Source organism: Acyrthosiphon pisum, chromosome X (genome assembly GCF_005508785.2).
Source record: "Acyrthosiphon pisum isolate AL4f chromosome X, pea_aphid_22Mar2018_4r6ur, whole genome shotgun sequence".
NCBI classification, from domain to species: domain Eukaryota; kingdom Metazoa; phylum Arthropoda; class Insecta; order Hemiptera; family Aphididae; genus Acyrthosiphon; species Acyrthosiphon pisum.
The window spans coordinates 5,006,793-5,022,666 of record NC_042493.1 but is presented as its reverse complement, the minus strand read 5'-3'; the positions used below and the strand labels follow the sequence as shown (position 1 = coordinate 5,022,666).

At 28.9% G+C, this 15,874-nt stretch overlaps 2 protein-coding genes and 1 long non-coding RNA gene across 4 annotated transcripts in view; 2 read left to right on the top strand and 1 right to left on the bottom strand.

Moving 5' to 3' along the window:
- The first annotated feature begins 4,620 nt into the window (after positions 1-4,620).
- On the top strand, positions 4,621-13,377 carry LOC100163421 (protein argonaute-2). The gene is given in 15 exon segments (XM_029485877.1): positions 4,621-4,836; positions 4,899-5,030; positions 5,123-5,297; positions 5,351-5,781; positions 7,175-7,432; positions 7,566-7,720; positions 7,826-7,896; positions 7,957-8,070; positions 8,167-8,333; positions 8,395-8,579; positions 8,651-8,747; positions 10,392-10,498; positions 10,558-10,687; positions 10,751-10,950; positions 13,155-13,377. Coding segments are annotated over 15 exon segments (2,532 nt in total). The 5' UTR covers positions 4,621-4,635; the 3' UTR covers positions 13,264-13,377.
- On the bottom strand, positions 4,728-6,052 carry LOC107883327. The gene is made up of 3 exons (XR_003838758.1): positions 5,732-6,052; positions 4,892-5,195; positions 4,728-4,807 (listed from the first exon to the last, which is right to left on the bottom strand). It is a non-coding gene; the product is annotated as an uncharacterized LOC107883327 (long non-coding RNA).
- A 709-nt stretch (positions 13,378-14,086) lies between the features above and the next one.
- LOC100574333 overlaps positions 14,087-15,874 on the top strand; it is a 5,024-nt gene continuing 3,236 nt past the window's right edge. For both annotated transcript variants that reach the window (XM_003243362.4, XM_029485540.1), the window contains exon 1: positions 14,087-14,397. In XM_003243362.4, coding sequence (XP_003243410.1) covers positions 14,232-14,397 — 166 coding nt within the window. In that variant the 5' untranslated portion in view covers positions 14,087-14,231. The remainder of the gene's footprint in view (positions 14,398-15,874) is intronic.

The window sequence follows — 15,874 nt, the reverse complement described above, 5'->3', positions numbered from 1 at the left end:
AATTGAATCTTCTGAACGAACATTTGCTATAACGTACGTGTGTAAGACGGAGACAACACATGCGGGTGCGACGTCCTCTTAACAAAATATGTTATAGGTATATCATTGAACGTAATTTTACGAAAAATATCGCAAAACGAAATAATTTAAAATCCATTTATTTAACGGTTATAAATTATAATAGGTAACTATTTGTTTCATAGAAATATTTATTTCATGCATACGGAGATTAGAATTGATTATATCATATTCGGTATCCGGGCCATTACCTACCTGCAATAGTTATTATTAATATAATAACAATTATATAATAATAATTAATACATTGAATAGGTTGATATTAACACTATTCTAAATAACGCCAAACGCAAAACTTGTGTAACGTTTTAATTGTTTATTGGAATATTTTCAAATGCAAGCCCTAAAAATATGTATACGTATAATATAAAAAAGTCTGAATGGTCATAACCAATTAGATTAAAAATATTAATTTAATTATTGAATAGTGAATATGGTACCATTTGTTATATTATTATCTAATTGGGTATTATAGTATATAAATACATTACAGCACCAAATACCCACCTAATGTTTGGTTGTAATTATAGCTATTACCCAACCTGTAAATTAAAAAAAACTATGATTATTTTGGCTTGTTTACTATATACCTACTATTTATAACATTACAACATAGTTAATTTATTTTCAACTATAAAATAAATAAAATAATGTTTATAAATCTCATAAAAATTTTATAGCATTGTATATGTATACTTATATAGACATAAAATATACTAATATTTTATGTACCTATATTATAATACAAGGTGTCCCATAAAGTGCGCAACTTTTAAATCTGCCGCCATGTTTTAAATATTTTGTTGGCAGCTTGCTTGTTCTTATTATTTCTTATCAACAACTACTAATTAAATCGGAGTAATAGTAGATACTATGGGTATACTATGGATTAATAGGTGGGCTCAGTCTCCCTGACTAAGATTTAGCCCCCCCCCCCCCCCAAAAAAAAAAAATATCACTTATTTATTTGGATATAAGCCCCCTCTGGGTTATTTAAAAAAATAGTTTTGTTAGCCCCCCTAGAAATTTTAACTCTAGTTGCGCCAATTGCATCCCCTGCATAGTAATCATAATCATAGTTTTAAGTTATAAATGTTTTGATTAGAATCATAAATAATAAGATAGTTCATAGCATGGATATAATTTTATAGATATAGTACCTACATAGATATTTAGTCATATTTCTTATATCGTTGTCCATGATTAGAATTTAAAAATTTTCATTATTTTTTTTATTTTTTCTTATAAAACTATTCGGAGTTGAGACAATATTAAATATTAATTAGATTTCATAAGTATATTGTCACAGGCCATTATTCCATAATCACCACAGATAGGTATCTACTATTTATATATAATAAAACATTTTTCTAACTCATGATAATAGTATAAGATTGAGATCACTTGTTTTTTCTGTCTGTCATCAACATTTCGATTAGTAAAAATGCTCCAATTGTTTTAACATTATGTTTTATTTACTTTACGATTTAAACTAAAATAAGTACTCAATTAAAAAATGGTTCAAAAAATTAGCACCTAAAAGAAAAAAAAAATACTACCTATCTAGTCAAAGCCGGTTCTAATCTGAAACAAAAAAGTTATCATTTTCAAAGGAGGTCGAAACCACAAATGTCAACCCAAACGTTTACACTGGGGTTTCAAATGAAGACAAAGTCGCCATTTATTTCTGAATCAGAAGTAAAATTAATTATAATTTGTAGGTATATTATTGTATTCTAATTTCATAGAAATATAGGTGTTTTATTAATTCACTTACATAAATGTGTATTCATTAGAAAAAAAATGACATAGATACAATTTGTGAGCCAGATATATTATCGGTTGCATCAGATCAAAACAATACCTACATATTTTGTATTTCCACTGTGAAAATCAAAAAGTGTACAGGATACAAGTTATGAAGGTTAATAATAATAATATGTGTGGTTTTTAGGGTTCCGTACGGTAAAACGGGACCCTATTACTAAGGCTCCGCTGTCCGTCCGTCTGTCACCAGGCTGTATCTCATGAACCATGAAAATTAGAAAGTTAAAATTTTCACAGATTATGTATTTCTATTGCCGCTATAACAACAAATACTAAAAATCCTAGAATATATAATACAAGCAGTGTTGCCAACATGTTTGTAGCTGATGATGGCACGGAACCTTTCGTGCGGGAGTCCAACTCGCACTTGCACTGTTTTTTTTTTTATTCTATTTAATTGTTAATTTACGATGATTTTGATGTAATAATTCTGCACTTTTAGTTTTTTCCAAATGCAATAAGAAAAGCATGTCGTTGCGTCATGAAACACGATTATAAGAGCACAATCCGCGCAGGGATTGAGGTTATAGTTCACGTCGCGGCTACATACCGCGGTAGTAGTGACTACCTGCGCGTCGGCCTTTATATTTCATTCCCGTCGAGTTGACGACGACGATTGAAACGTAGGACCGAAACAATATCCAGTTGGGCAACAGTGCAACACTTGTCGTGATTGGGTCATGTACGTGAGTGTCGTGGTTTTTAAAAAGAAAATGTCTCCCGCCATCGTAATTATTACCCTTTTAGTGCCGGCTTTATTTTAATAACATAAGGTATTTATTATAAGATTGTTACGAACTTTCGTTTTTCTATTTTTTTTTTCATTATAATGCACTCGTTGTGTTGATTTTCGCTGACAATAATATCTGACGCAGACACTTAAGATCACCGCCACTGTCACAAACGGATTTAAGCCATGTATTCTGTCGGCCGAAGTGAGTACAAGGCATAGCGCATGATGTCATGATCACACGTCATGTATCTTTGTGTGTGTGGATTGATCAACAGAGCCATAGAGGCAAAGACATTTATTCCCAGAACAATATCGCGTTAACGGGACTACTGTGGTGCCTTGAAATTTTTTCCATATCCGATTTCGGATCCTGACCCGAACCGTAGTTGATTGTAATTTTTAGGATTTAAAAAATTATTTGTGGCTTTGTTTTTTTGTTTCAATCAATTCTGCTAACTTAAACATCTACGTTAAGAACTCGGATCCCACCAACTAATGAAAATCAGTGAAAAATTAAAATTTAACTAGATTTTTTTTTTTGCAGAGTGGCAGTTACTCTTGTCAGGCTAGTCGTTCTTTTTTTCATCAATTATTATTGAATAATATTCTTTAAGAATACATATATACTAATCACACCAAAAACACTCCGTTATAAGTCCGTGTAAAACAAAGCTAAGTTTGAAAAAAAAATCATTTAGTGACATTACATTAATTGGTGTGTTTTGGCGGAGTAACCGGCGCTAACCACTAATAAACTATTGACTGATATCGTTTTCACGAATATGGTTACTGTAACCAGTCAACTCATTTTGTAGACAAGTTTAGTGAATTTTGTAACTGGCAAATTTGACTTGGTAATTCGGATACTAAAAACGCTTATGATAAGAACGTGATAACAATTAAATAATAATTTATATAAATTTAGTAATTATTAATTAAACTTTATATTAAGTTATTTTACCTATACCTTTTATTAAACATTTTGACTAATTAGTAATAGGTTGATTTTATAAATTTGAAATTTGTATAATATGCTGATATTTTTATGATAAGTGTTATCAAATATTTCATTAAGCAAAATGTTCATATTGGTGTTTTGGCGTTCCAGTAAACGTTTTACCTGTATTCTATATCTATTAACTTATTTACCAAAAAGCTCCTCGGCCATAACACGTCTATTTAGTAATGATTAAAATATGTGATATAATTGGAAACTAAGCAAAATGCCGTTTTGTAATATTACAAATACCTATGACGACAAATAATGATGGTATAGAGTATAGACTATAGTTAAACACATAGGGCCGTTCTTACAATGTCCGGTTAAAGTTAACCGACACTTAACCGGCCGAATTCTGCCGGTAAAAAATCTGTTATCAGTCGGTTAGCGTTAACCGACACTTTACCGTACATTATAAGAACGGCCCTTAGAGTCAACATATTAATATTGTTTATAAATTATTGATTTATTTATGAAATGTATTATGGTTGTTATTTATTTGTACTTACTAACATATCCTACCAAGTTAACAATATGTTGGCTAAGTGACTTTACCGCTAATTTCATCTCGATAAAATTATATAGCTATACTTTAATAGTCTAATGCATTTATTGTTTTTAATAATATTACAATTTTTTATTTTAATTATCTATTAAATTATAATATTATTTTTATTTTATGTAAAATTCTCTTAATAATAATTGTCTGAATGTTCTAGTCATTGGTCAATCTGATGCACCTAGAGAAATGGGCGTTCTTCAACCTCATGCTCCTGCATTGCAACCACAACTTGTTGATATACCAGGTAAACGTTCATAATAATAATTAAAAATGTTTATTGTTTGTTTTTTATATCATAGTTTTTGTTGATATATGAACTGTTTGTCATTAATAATTTTTTGTTATTAATTAATAGTATTCAATCATCCATGCCGGCCAAATTTAGGACGAGAAGGCCGACCAATTAGGCTTCGTACTAATCATTTTCAAGTATCAATGCCACGTAGTTATATACAACATTATGTCATCTATATTAAACCAGAAAATTGTCCGCGAAGAGTCAATCGTGAAATTATTAAAATTATGGTTAATGCGTACAGTAAACTTTTTGGTAATCTTCGTCCTGCATTTGATGGTCGCCAAAACTTATATACAAGAGATCCATTGCCTATTGGAAGGAAACAAGTGGAATTAGAAGTAGGTTTTTTTCTTTTAAATTATATCATAATAACATTTAATTTTATTAATATACGTTTCAGGTTAAATTGCCCGGTCAATGTAAAGATGGAGTGTTCCATGTTTATATTAAATGGTTAGCTCAAATATCATTATTTGATTTGGAAGAAGCATTACAAGGCAGCAGAAGACCAATACCATATGATGCTGTTTTGGTTAATTCATCTTATTCTACTTACTTTTATTAATAATTTATGACTTATTGTTTATTATTTAGTTTGATTTCCAATATTTTTTATGTACCTAGGCCTTAGATGTTGTCATGCGACATCTTGCATCAATGACTTACACATCAGTTGGCAAGTCATTTTTTTCTCCACCTGAAAGTTATTATCATCCATTAGGTGGTGGTAGAGAAGTTTGGTATGGTTTTCACCAGTCAATGCAGCCATCTAAATGGAAAATGATGCTTAATTTGGATGGTAATTTATTAAAATAAAATTAGCTATCTTCATTAACATATTTATTTTTTTAGTGTCAGCATCAGCTTTTTACAAATCACAACTCGTGCCCGAATTCATGTGTGAAGTGTTGGATATTAAAGATATAAGTGAACAAAAAAAACCATTAACAGATTCACAAAGAGTTAAATTTACAAGAGAAATTAAAGGTCTTAAAATAGAGATTACACATTGGGGAGAAATGCGAAGGAAATATAAAGTTCGTAATGTTACAAGAAAACCAGCTCAAACGCAAACGTAAGCAATTAATCTCGAAACTTATGATTTATATTATCATACATTCTTTAAAACAACTTTTAGTTTTCCACTGCAAGAAAAAAACAATGTTGTAGAATGCACAGTAGCTAAATATTTCTTAGACAAACACAATATGAAACTACGTTATCCAAATTTACCATGTCTTCATGTTGGAGAGAAACATAATCATATATATCTTCCTTTGGAGGTTCGTATATTTGCATGATTAATATATTTTGAATACATTGTAAATTGTAATAGTTTTTAATTTCCTTTAACACATTGAGTGTCACGTAGATTTGGGCATCCGCGCGAAATTGGTCCCGCAATTACGTCGGCCGTTTGCGTGTTGACGTCGTCCTCCAGTGCAATGTGGCTGTTTTTTCACTACATACCTACTTATTATTATTATTATTTAGTATTTAAATGATTAATATCCAATAATAAAATGAACGTTTGTCAATCTGTCTGTCTGTCTGTCTGTCTGTGTGTCCTTTAGTTGTTATGGTTGCCATGGGTTTTGAAGCTATTATAATAATAATTATTGGTTGCCGGGAAACGAAGTGCACGGGATTTTTTTGGGAGGAAATAGATTAGACCTCTAGGCAGCAGATAGACTAATTTAAAAAGGGAGATGATCAACCCCGGGAGGAGCTCAAACAGGGATTTTGAGATGGAAATGTTTATTTACAAATGGTTGCCATAGGTTATGAATCTATTATTATTATTTTAAACATATTATTCATATAGAGCTGAAATTTTTAATGAGCAATGAATAATATATTATATACGAATTAAAACGAAATAATATTAGGATGTAGGTAAGTTCCGTGTATTAGTTTCGTTTTTATATAAGTAAAATAATATAATATATGAAAGTGATAATATAATATAATATAATATAATATATATGTTTAGATATAATAACTATAGCTATAAACATAAACAATCGTCGCGGTGTCGTCGTCGCCGTTGATTATTATTTCCTGGGAAAAATAACCATTACTTTGCTATAAATTTAACGAAAATAAAATCCGAATACACCGTTGTAAAATAGACATTTCACTGAATAACCACGAATATAAACACAAGCATTGCTCTGGTAACTGAGTAAATTATAAAGCCATAAAGACGCCTATACAATTTGTCGACTACGTGTCGACCGCGGACCCTGCTACAGTTGTGGACTACCTACGTATCGACCGTGGCAGTCAATGTGTTAACTTATAATATTCACCCACCTATCAAAATGTACTGATCTGCTTTACTATTTTATAACTTTATATAGTATTAAAGTGTTTAGAATGTACCTGCTATTGCTCTAAATATAAATTATCTAGGATCAACTATACAATTAGTTAAGAACATTATAAAATTCTACATACAATGATACAACTTAGTTGTTTTATATAAGGCTTGTTTAATTTTTTCTATATGCGTTTGATAAAATGATTATGATTTGATGTATTATAACAGGTAGGTACATATTATACAAATACAATCACTGTATATTATTATGTGTTGTGTTGTGTAACATAATTATACTGTAGATTTGCGTTTGTCAGTGGCAAATAGTAACCATAGTAAACTTATTTTATTAGGTCTGTAAAATAGTTAAGAGTCAACGGTGTGCTAGAAAATTAACTGACATGCAAACATCAACTATGATTAAGGAAACTGTAAGAAGTGCTCCTGCACGTGAACAAGATATTAATTCCTTAGTTCGTCAAGCTGATTTTAAGAATAATCCATATGTAAAAGAATTTGGTCTTACTGTATCAGACAGCATGATAGAATTACGTGGTCGTGTTTTACCACCACCAAAATTACAATATGGTGGACAAACTCTACCTAATCAAGTAAAAAAATATGTCCAGATTTTTTTTCACTGTAAACATTTATCAGTTTGATAAAATTCCATCCCCAAAAAAATATTAATTAAATGGTACCTATACTTGTTTAATTTTATAAATTATGTTAAAAAAATTATAGAAAATATTAAATGCCCAACAAACTAAACAACAAACATTACCAAGTCACGGAGTTTGGGACATGAGAGGCAAACAGTTCTTTATAGGTGTCAAAATTACAAATTGGGCAATAGCTTGTTTTGCATCACAGTTCTCTGTGCGCGATGATGCTATAAAGTAACTAAACAACTGAATCATTTAACAATGTGTTTTGTCTAGAAATCTCAAAAATTAATTATAATTTTGTTTGTTAATATGTACTGCATACTATTTATTTTATAGAAATTTTACAGAACAACTTCAACGGATAAGCAATGAAGCTGGCATGCCAATAGTTGATGCTCCATGTTATTGTGAGTGAAAAATACATAACTAATATAATTTTATTTGACATAAGTTTTTTTTTTTAACAGGTAAATATGTCACAGGGCTTGACCAAGTAGAACCTATGTTCAATTATTTAATAAAAAAATTTACTAAATTACAACTTATAATTGTTATTTTACCAGGGAAAACTCCAATATATGGTATTGTCATTTTTATTTTGTTAAGAATTTGTAACATTTTTAATTTATTGATTCAAATGTAAAAATAAAATATGTTTTATTATTTGTTATAATTAGCTGAAGTCAAAAGAGTTGGAGACACTGTTCTAGGAATGGCTACACAATGTGTTCAAGCAAAAAATGTTAATAAATTATCAATTCAAGCATTATCCAATTTATGTTTAAAGATCAATGTGAAATTGGGTGGTACCAATACCATTCTTGTACCAAGTGTCAGACCTAAAGTACATTAACATATAAAAATCCATTGGTTTCTTATTAATAGTTAATTTATATTATCTCTAGGTTTTCAATGAACCATTGATTATTTTGGGTGCAGATATAACTCACGCAACTTCAAATGATGATAAAATATCATCGATTGCAGCAATAGTAGGATCTATGGATGCACATCCCAGTCGTTATGCTGCTATGGTACGTATCCAACAACACAGACAAGAATTCATTCAAGAACTTAGTTCTATGGTCAGGTATGTCACACATCTGTACATTAAACTTTCTTTAATATAATTATATTGTTAACTACCACATTTAATTTTAGGGAACTCCTAATCATGTTTTACAAGAGTACTAGAGGTTATAAACCTCATAGAATTATATTATACCGCGATGGAGTATCCGAAGGACAGCTTTCTAATGTATGTATAGTTTTATATATATAATAGATTCTAGAGTTGCATTTTCTTTTTTTTTATCATTGAGTTGGCTTTACTATTATACTTTACTTGTATGTTTTAAAACTTTTAGCATGTTAAGTAATTAAGTATACTCAAGTACCTACTCAAAATATATGAAATATGTTTGTATTAAAGTATAAACGATATAATTCATACACCATATAGGTAAAAAAAAATAGGTATATTTCTACTTTACGGGACACCTTTTTTTTTTTTTTTAAACTTATATAGTCAAGTACGCTGAAAGCGATGGTGAAGTCAGAATATGGGGCTAGGACTTAGTTTCGAAGTTATGACACTTCAAAGTTAGTATACAATACGTTTAATAACTCATAAATGTCCCGTCGCCAAGCGGGCCATCATGGCCCAGTGCTGGTATGATGACTATGCATCGAAAAGTGAACCGAGGTCAAACCCGGGTAAACAGTTTTTTTGCACTATTCACGTTGTATCAATGGTACACAATAATATTAATAATAATATTATTTCATCTTAATCTAAGTTCACCCGAGGTGGTTTGCACAGCAAATAGGGGGATATTTTCGATTTTAATGTCCGAGCGAGCGAGTGGCCACGCTGGTAATAAACGTATACTTTAAAAATAATGTTTTTGAAAACCTAAGTTCACCCGAGGTAGATAAAAAAGGGTGTAAAATTTTACAATTGTTAAAATCTTCATTTTCAAAAAAAAAAAAAAAATACAAACGCGCACATATAATGAGCATCGAACGCCGACAGACGGGTCTATGGGCCAAAGATACTACCACTGCGCAACTGTTCTACATACCTACGTTAATTTAAGCATTATAGGTATTTAGGGGTTATCATATTATAAAGTTAAAACTTTGATTAGATATAACTTCGAAAATAACTTCGTGCGCCAAATTCTGATTTCACCAACATTTTTTTTGCCCAAAAAATAACTAAGTCCCCCCAAAAAAAATTCAAAAAAAGGGTGTCCCGTAAAGTAGAAAAGTTCCAAAAAAATATTTAGATGACGTTAAGCAAAATATTTGTCATCTATCTCTCTTAAACCCACTTGTAGGTGCAACATAGATAAAATACATTCACAAAAATGGCTTTTTTTTATGATTTTTGTGTAATCTTAAAATCAACTAACGCAAAAATTATGGAAGATAATATTTTTCAGGGTTTGACATAAATCAGTTTAATATTTTATTATTATTTGGCTTTGTATACGAGTTTCAAAATAAAATATAATATGTAAATTTAAATTAATTTTAAATTTTAGACTATATTATTTTGGACAAGTCAAGTCATACCCACAAAAAAAATTATTATTATCTATAGTTTTTTTTTTAATAAGTGAGTTAATATTTTAAGATTACTCAAATACATAAAACAAAATTGATTTTTAGTAAATGTGTCTTTTCTATGCTGCGCTTGGGATATAGAGAGAAAACAAACAGTGCCTTAACATAGAAGTTTCATAATCACATTTTTTAAAATATGATTTATTTTTCTACTACTATTTATTTTAAAATATGATTTATTTTTCTATTATTATTTATTTTTAAATATTACATAGCTTATTACTTATTTGTTGATGTGTTTTCTTATGTTAACTATTTTCCATTGACATAGGTCTTTAACTATGAACTTATGGCGATTCGAGAGGCATGTATAAAGTTAGAAGGTGGTTACAAACCAGGAATCACCTTTATTAGTGTTCAAAAACGGCATCACACCAGGTTTACTTTTTTTAGTATTTCATCTTATACTTTTAATAAATCATTTAATTTTCTTTTAGATTGTTCTGTACTGATAAAACGGAACAATGTGGAAAATCTGGAAATATTCCAGCTGGTACAACAGTTGATATTGGAATAACACATCCTACAGAATTTGATTTTTACTTATGTAGTCATCAAGGAATTCAGGTAATAATTCGTAGTTTTTTCTTGTACATATTGTGTTTTATAATAAAAAATAAATGTTAACAGGGAACTAGTCGGCCAAGTCATTATCATGTTCTATGGGATGACAACAATTTTAAGTCAGATGAATTGCAACGCTTAACATACCAATTGTGTTACACTTATGTCAGATGTACACGTTCTATATCTATACCTGCACCGGCCTATTATGCGCACTTAGTTGCACAAAGAGCTAAATATCACATGGTCGAAAAAGAACATGACAGGTACCATTATTGAATTTACTTATTTAATATTATCATTTTTAAGCGGTATAAAAAAATTACTCCCGGTAAATGGCGAGACGACGAAACTACTAGCGTATACAGCAGTACTGTGCATGTTTTGTTATAATCACGTGCCCGTGGTAATGTTTGTAGAGCACGAGATTAATTTTTGTTTTGAGATATTTTTGATCCGAAATTCTTTCGATCCAAATTGGGCTGAGATTGACGATGATATTGTTGTATAATATAATAGTTTTAGATTCTTATCAGAGTAATGAACATACCTATTAGTTTTACAATGGTAGGTATAATTTTTTTGTTTAAAATTATTTTTTTTATTTCTGCACCTATATACATTTTCACTAAATGTTTATATTAGCATTTTATAGACTTATGATTATGGTGTTTTATGATCTATTTATTGTCATTTTCACTTTTTATTAGTAGTCGATAAAACTTTTATATTTAAATAAAAATTATAATTATTTGCAGTGTTTTGTAGTAAAAATTCATACAATTTTTGTATTAATATCTAAAGCTTGAAAATGTCATACGAGGTACCTTGTAAGTTTTTTTATTGGAATTAGAAAAAATTGTTTAGCGTAAGCCACATGAATATCTATTTTTTTATGAGCGTTAGAAAATAAAGTACATTAAACTATTAAATAGTAAGACAACTTTTGTTTCTGACCCAATCGCAATATAAAAACTTAACGTTTAGCAGAACTAATTTTGTGTTGTTGGCTTTGATATTAAAGTAAATTGACCTATTATTAAACCTTAAAATATGAACATTATCTATGTTTGTATGTTGGCTATTTTTTTACAATATTTTAATTTTTATGTTAAGTTATGAGTAGGGCAGAGGACATGTAGCTCTAAAAAAGCTTACTTATGCACTTATGCACTTAAAAACCTCATAATATGCACTTAAAATTTTTTTTAGCCTAATTATTTAAAAGTATTAATAAAATAAATAGCAATTAAAACAAGTCAAAACTTTTTATAAATAAATCCTAATCGAATAAAAGCCCGCATGGTGCGCACACGACTTACCGTGGTAATGATGTCGTAGGTATAGTGTACGACGTTAGATTGTTATCTATCTATCTAATTAATTAAGAAAATTAATGTTATTGGCTTATCGGCAATCCTCTACAAGCACTCCTAGTAAAAATGTGTGCCCACGGACGGTCAAAAACCATAATATAAAATTAAAAATAAGTACATTTTTATCTAAACATTTTGACTGTATTGTTTGAAATAAAAATGTCAGTGTGGAAAAAATTTGATTTAAGTTAAATATGTCTCAAAAAATAAAAAATAGCGTATAAAAGTGTAAAATGTGCCCTAAAAACCAAAAAAAACCAAAAAAAACCCAAATATGCATTTATATGCACAATAAAATTTCAAAACTAGTTTTGAGGAAGCAGTGTTTGTTTCGCACTCTGCAATTTCTGTGACTAAGCAAAAAAAATATGCAAATGTTTTTTTACTACATTGCGACTTTCCTTGCTTGTTAAATTAATTATTTTTATTTAAATTATATTCCCGCTGCCAGATATTATTTTTATCACGTGACGTGACTTTTATATTCAAAAAGGTAGGGCGTTACAAATAAAATTACTTTTTTAAAAATTAATTAAAAAATCCATCCATAATGACTAATGAGTAGTATTGGTATACTATTCATTATTATATAAATTGTACGAGTATTAATTCCCGGGATCTTTAATAGGTAATATTGTTGATTATTATCTAAAACTTTTGGAATCGTAAATAAATTATATTGATTTTTAATTTTTCTCGAATATCTCAGCCCCTAGTTGTTGTCATATGATCTACATTCATGACTTATTTTAATAACGTGGAAAATAACACTATCTATATAAATTACTTTTAAAAAGTGAATTTTTACAATTGCGTAATTTAAATAAAATATAATTAAATTACTACAGTGTTACTGCCCTGATAGCATTTTGTAATGATAATATTATAATAACATTATAATATTATTATAATCACGAATAATATTATTAGGATGTTATAATAATATTTTTTCAATCATTTGCTATCTAGGTGTAAAAATAATTTCGTTACAGTAATTTGTAATTTGCGATACCTTTCTACCCAACACTGATAATAATTAGATACAATACCTTTAATAATATTATGTTTTATGAATAATTTTTATTGTTTTTCAGTAGTGAAGGATCACATATATCTGGCTGTAGTGAAGATCAAACGGTAGATGAATTGGCGCGAGCTATTACAGTACATCCCAATGCAAATAAAGTTATGTACTTTGCTTAAAATACCAAAATTGAAAAAAAAAAGTTACTGTGCAACACATACATTAATATTAAGCAAAAATTATAATGCGACAACTTTTATTGTGATTAATGATTAAAATTATATTTTATTTTTATAATAATGTATATTGGTATTATACCTGAAGTATATTATTTTCTCTTATTAAAATACAAAACTTTTTATTTTGGGATTCAATTGTACCAAACACTAATTTTGCAAATCATAATTATATAAAGTATATTTTGTTTTATAAATTATAAAATATATATTTTAACGTTTCCGTGTAAATTTCGTGTAAAAATTCCAATAATCAGAATATTTGAATAAATTCATTATTAAAAGAAAAATAGGGATGAGCATGCTTGGTGAATCACGTTGTATATTATTTTTGTAATAATACACAATATGATATTTATTATCATTTGGTGTGCAATCGGTGGATATAAAATATATTCAAACTTTGTAAAAATATTTGTTCAATTTTATAAACATTTTGGTCAAGTTTTGTGTAATATCAGTTCAAATGTATCTTAAATTATATGTTTGCTTTCCTGATTTTAATCTTATTTTTCTTATTTTTTTTAGATACAGACAATATTTGTATAGGATGTGGTTAATGTAGCTATAGTTACTAGTTTATAGTTACTACTGTACCTAACTGTTAGGCTATAATGCAATACTTACCTATTCACACGTAAAAATAATAGGATATATATTGTATTACCAATTGTAAAATAACTATACCTAAACTTAATACTATTTATTTTGTAGATCATTTTACGCCGGGGCGGCTTTATTATCAATCTCTATAATTAATTAAACTGGCTAATAACGACGCCCAACTTGTTCATTTTTTTGTAGAAAATATATTAGTAAATAATAATATGTTACTTACCTACATAAATGTATTACAATTTACAATAAACAAACAAATAATTTTTAATACAGATTAAGTACCTACCTTTGTGATGGAGTCTGCCAGAAATAAATGCATGCTCACCGTGAGTGCCAAACAATTTTGGGAATTGAACATATGTGTAATTTGCACAAAGCCTTTGGACTCTACGTCAAAATTGTTGAATTGCCTTCATGGCGTTTGTAATCGATGTATTGATTTAGGTTTGGATAAACCAGGTGAGGTGTTCTTAATGTTCTGATTATCTATATAGGTATATAACATGACATGACTCAACATGAGATTATATTCTTCATATTATATACAATATCAATGATAATTAATATAATGTAAAATTAGGCCAACAATATTAATATGTAATTATAAAGTTTTTAATTCATATAGCAATAATGTAAGCTAACGAAGCAGGATACAGAGTAAAAACCTATAATTAGAAAAGAAAAAAACATTTAATAAAATTTTACAAAAATATAATATTTTTGATTAAATAATAAAAATATTGTAAACTATTTGTGTTGTATTAACCTTTTAAGTTATGTACAATGTAGCAATAAGAAATATTATTAGTTAAAAAGTTAAGAAAACAATCATATTGTAACAAGTCAAATTCAAAATAAATCATACGATTATTGTATTCACTAAGCTAATTAAGAACATAAAAATTAGTCAAAACTATAGGTCAAGATTGTCATTTACGTAATTAACTAACAATTAGTATAATTTTAATCATAGTACGATTTAACCAATGACAATAACTAGGCTAAATTTAATTATGTATTATAAATTTGTAAAGAATATGTGGAGACAGAAAAAAAGTTTCAGGTATGATAATCGTGTGACAAGATAACTTCATTGGAGCTCAATGAAGTGCTTACATTAATATTAATTGTCTTATTTGTTTACCAATACGTCTGAATATCGGGCGTATTGATTGTAAGCTTTACTTTCCGATACCAATTAATTATGGCAGAGATTCTTAACAAAACCTATATTTCAGTCTTTTTTTTATTTTTTTTTTCCGAGTTAATCGAGGGTTGGAGGAGGAACCACGTTAGCATTACTTCTCCTTCTATATTACAGACTAGAGTCTATGTTGTATGTACGTGCCATATTTATCCTTCCAACCGGACTATGATTTCGGCCTATGCCTAAGCATATTTCCACCACGCGTATAGTGCAATAGATAGTTAAAGGTGTCGGTGCCGCGGCCGGTCATATTTTAATAAGGAGTAAAATTTAGGCAATTCAATTCACATGTTTAATCGGCCTCGCGTAGAACGCGCATGCGGTGTGTGAGTATGTAAATCGATACTAGTGTGAGCGAACTATAATAAATTACACGCGCAGATAAAGAAATTTACGCACACGCATGCATAAGTCAGTGATTGACTTCGATGACTATTATCGAAGCACTATTTTGATGAGAAAAAATGTCATTACATTTTATCTAATTGTTATAGTAATGAAAAAAGTTGAAACTAAATTATGTTATCTAATATATAAAAATCTCAATTTTTTGGTACAAAAACATGTCTTACAGAAAAAACTCTCACGCCCTATTAACGCACACGCATGCACAAGTCAGTGATTGACTTCGTTGACTATTATGGAAGCACTATTTTGATGAACAAAAATGCTTTTACAGGAAAAACTCTCACGCCTCGTTGATATGTTGGATTATGGTCATTTTTTTTT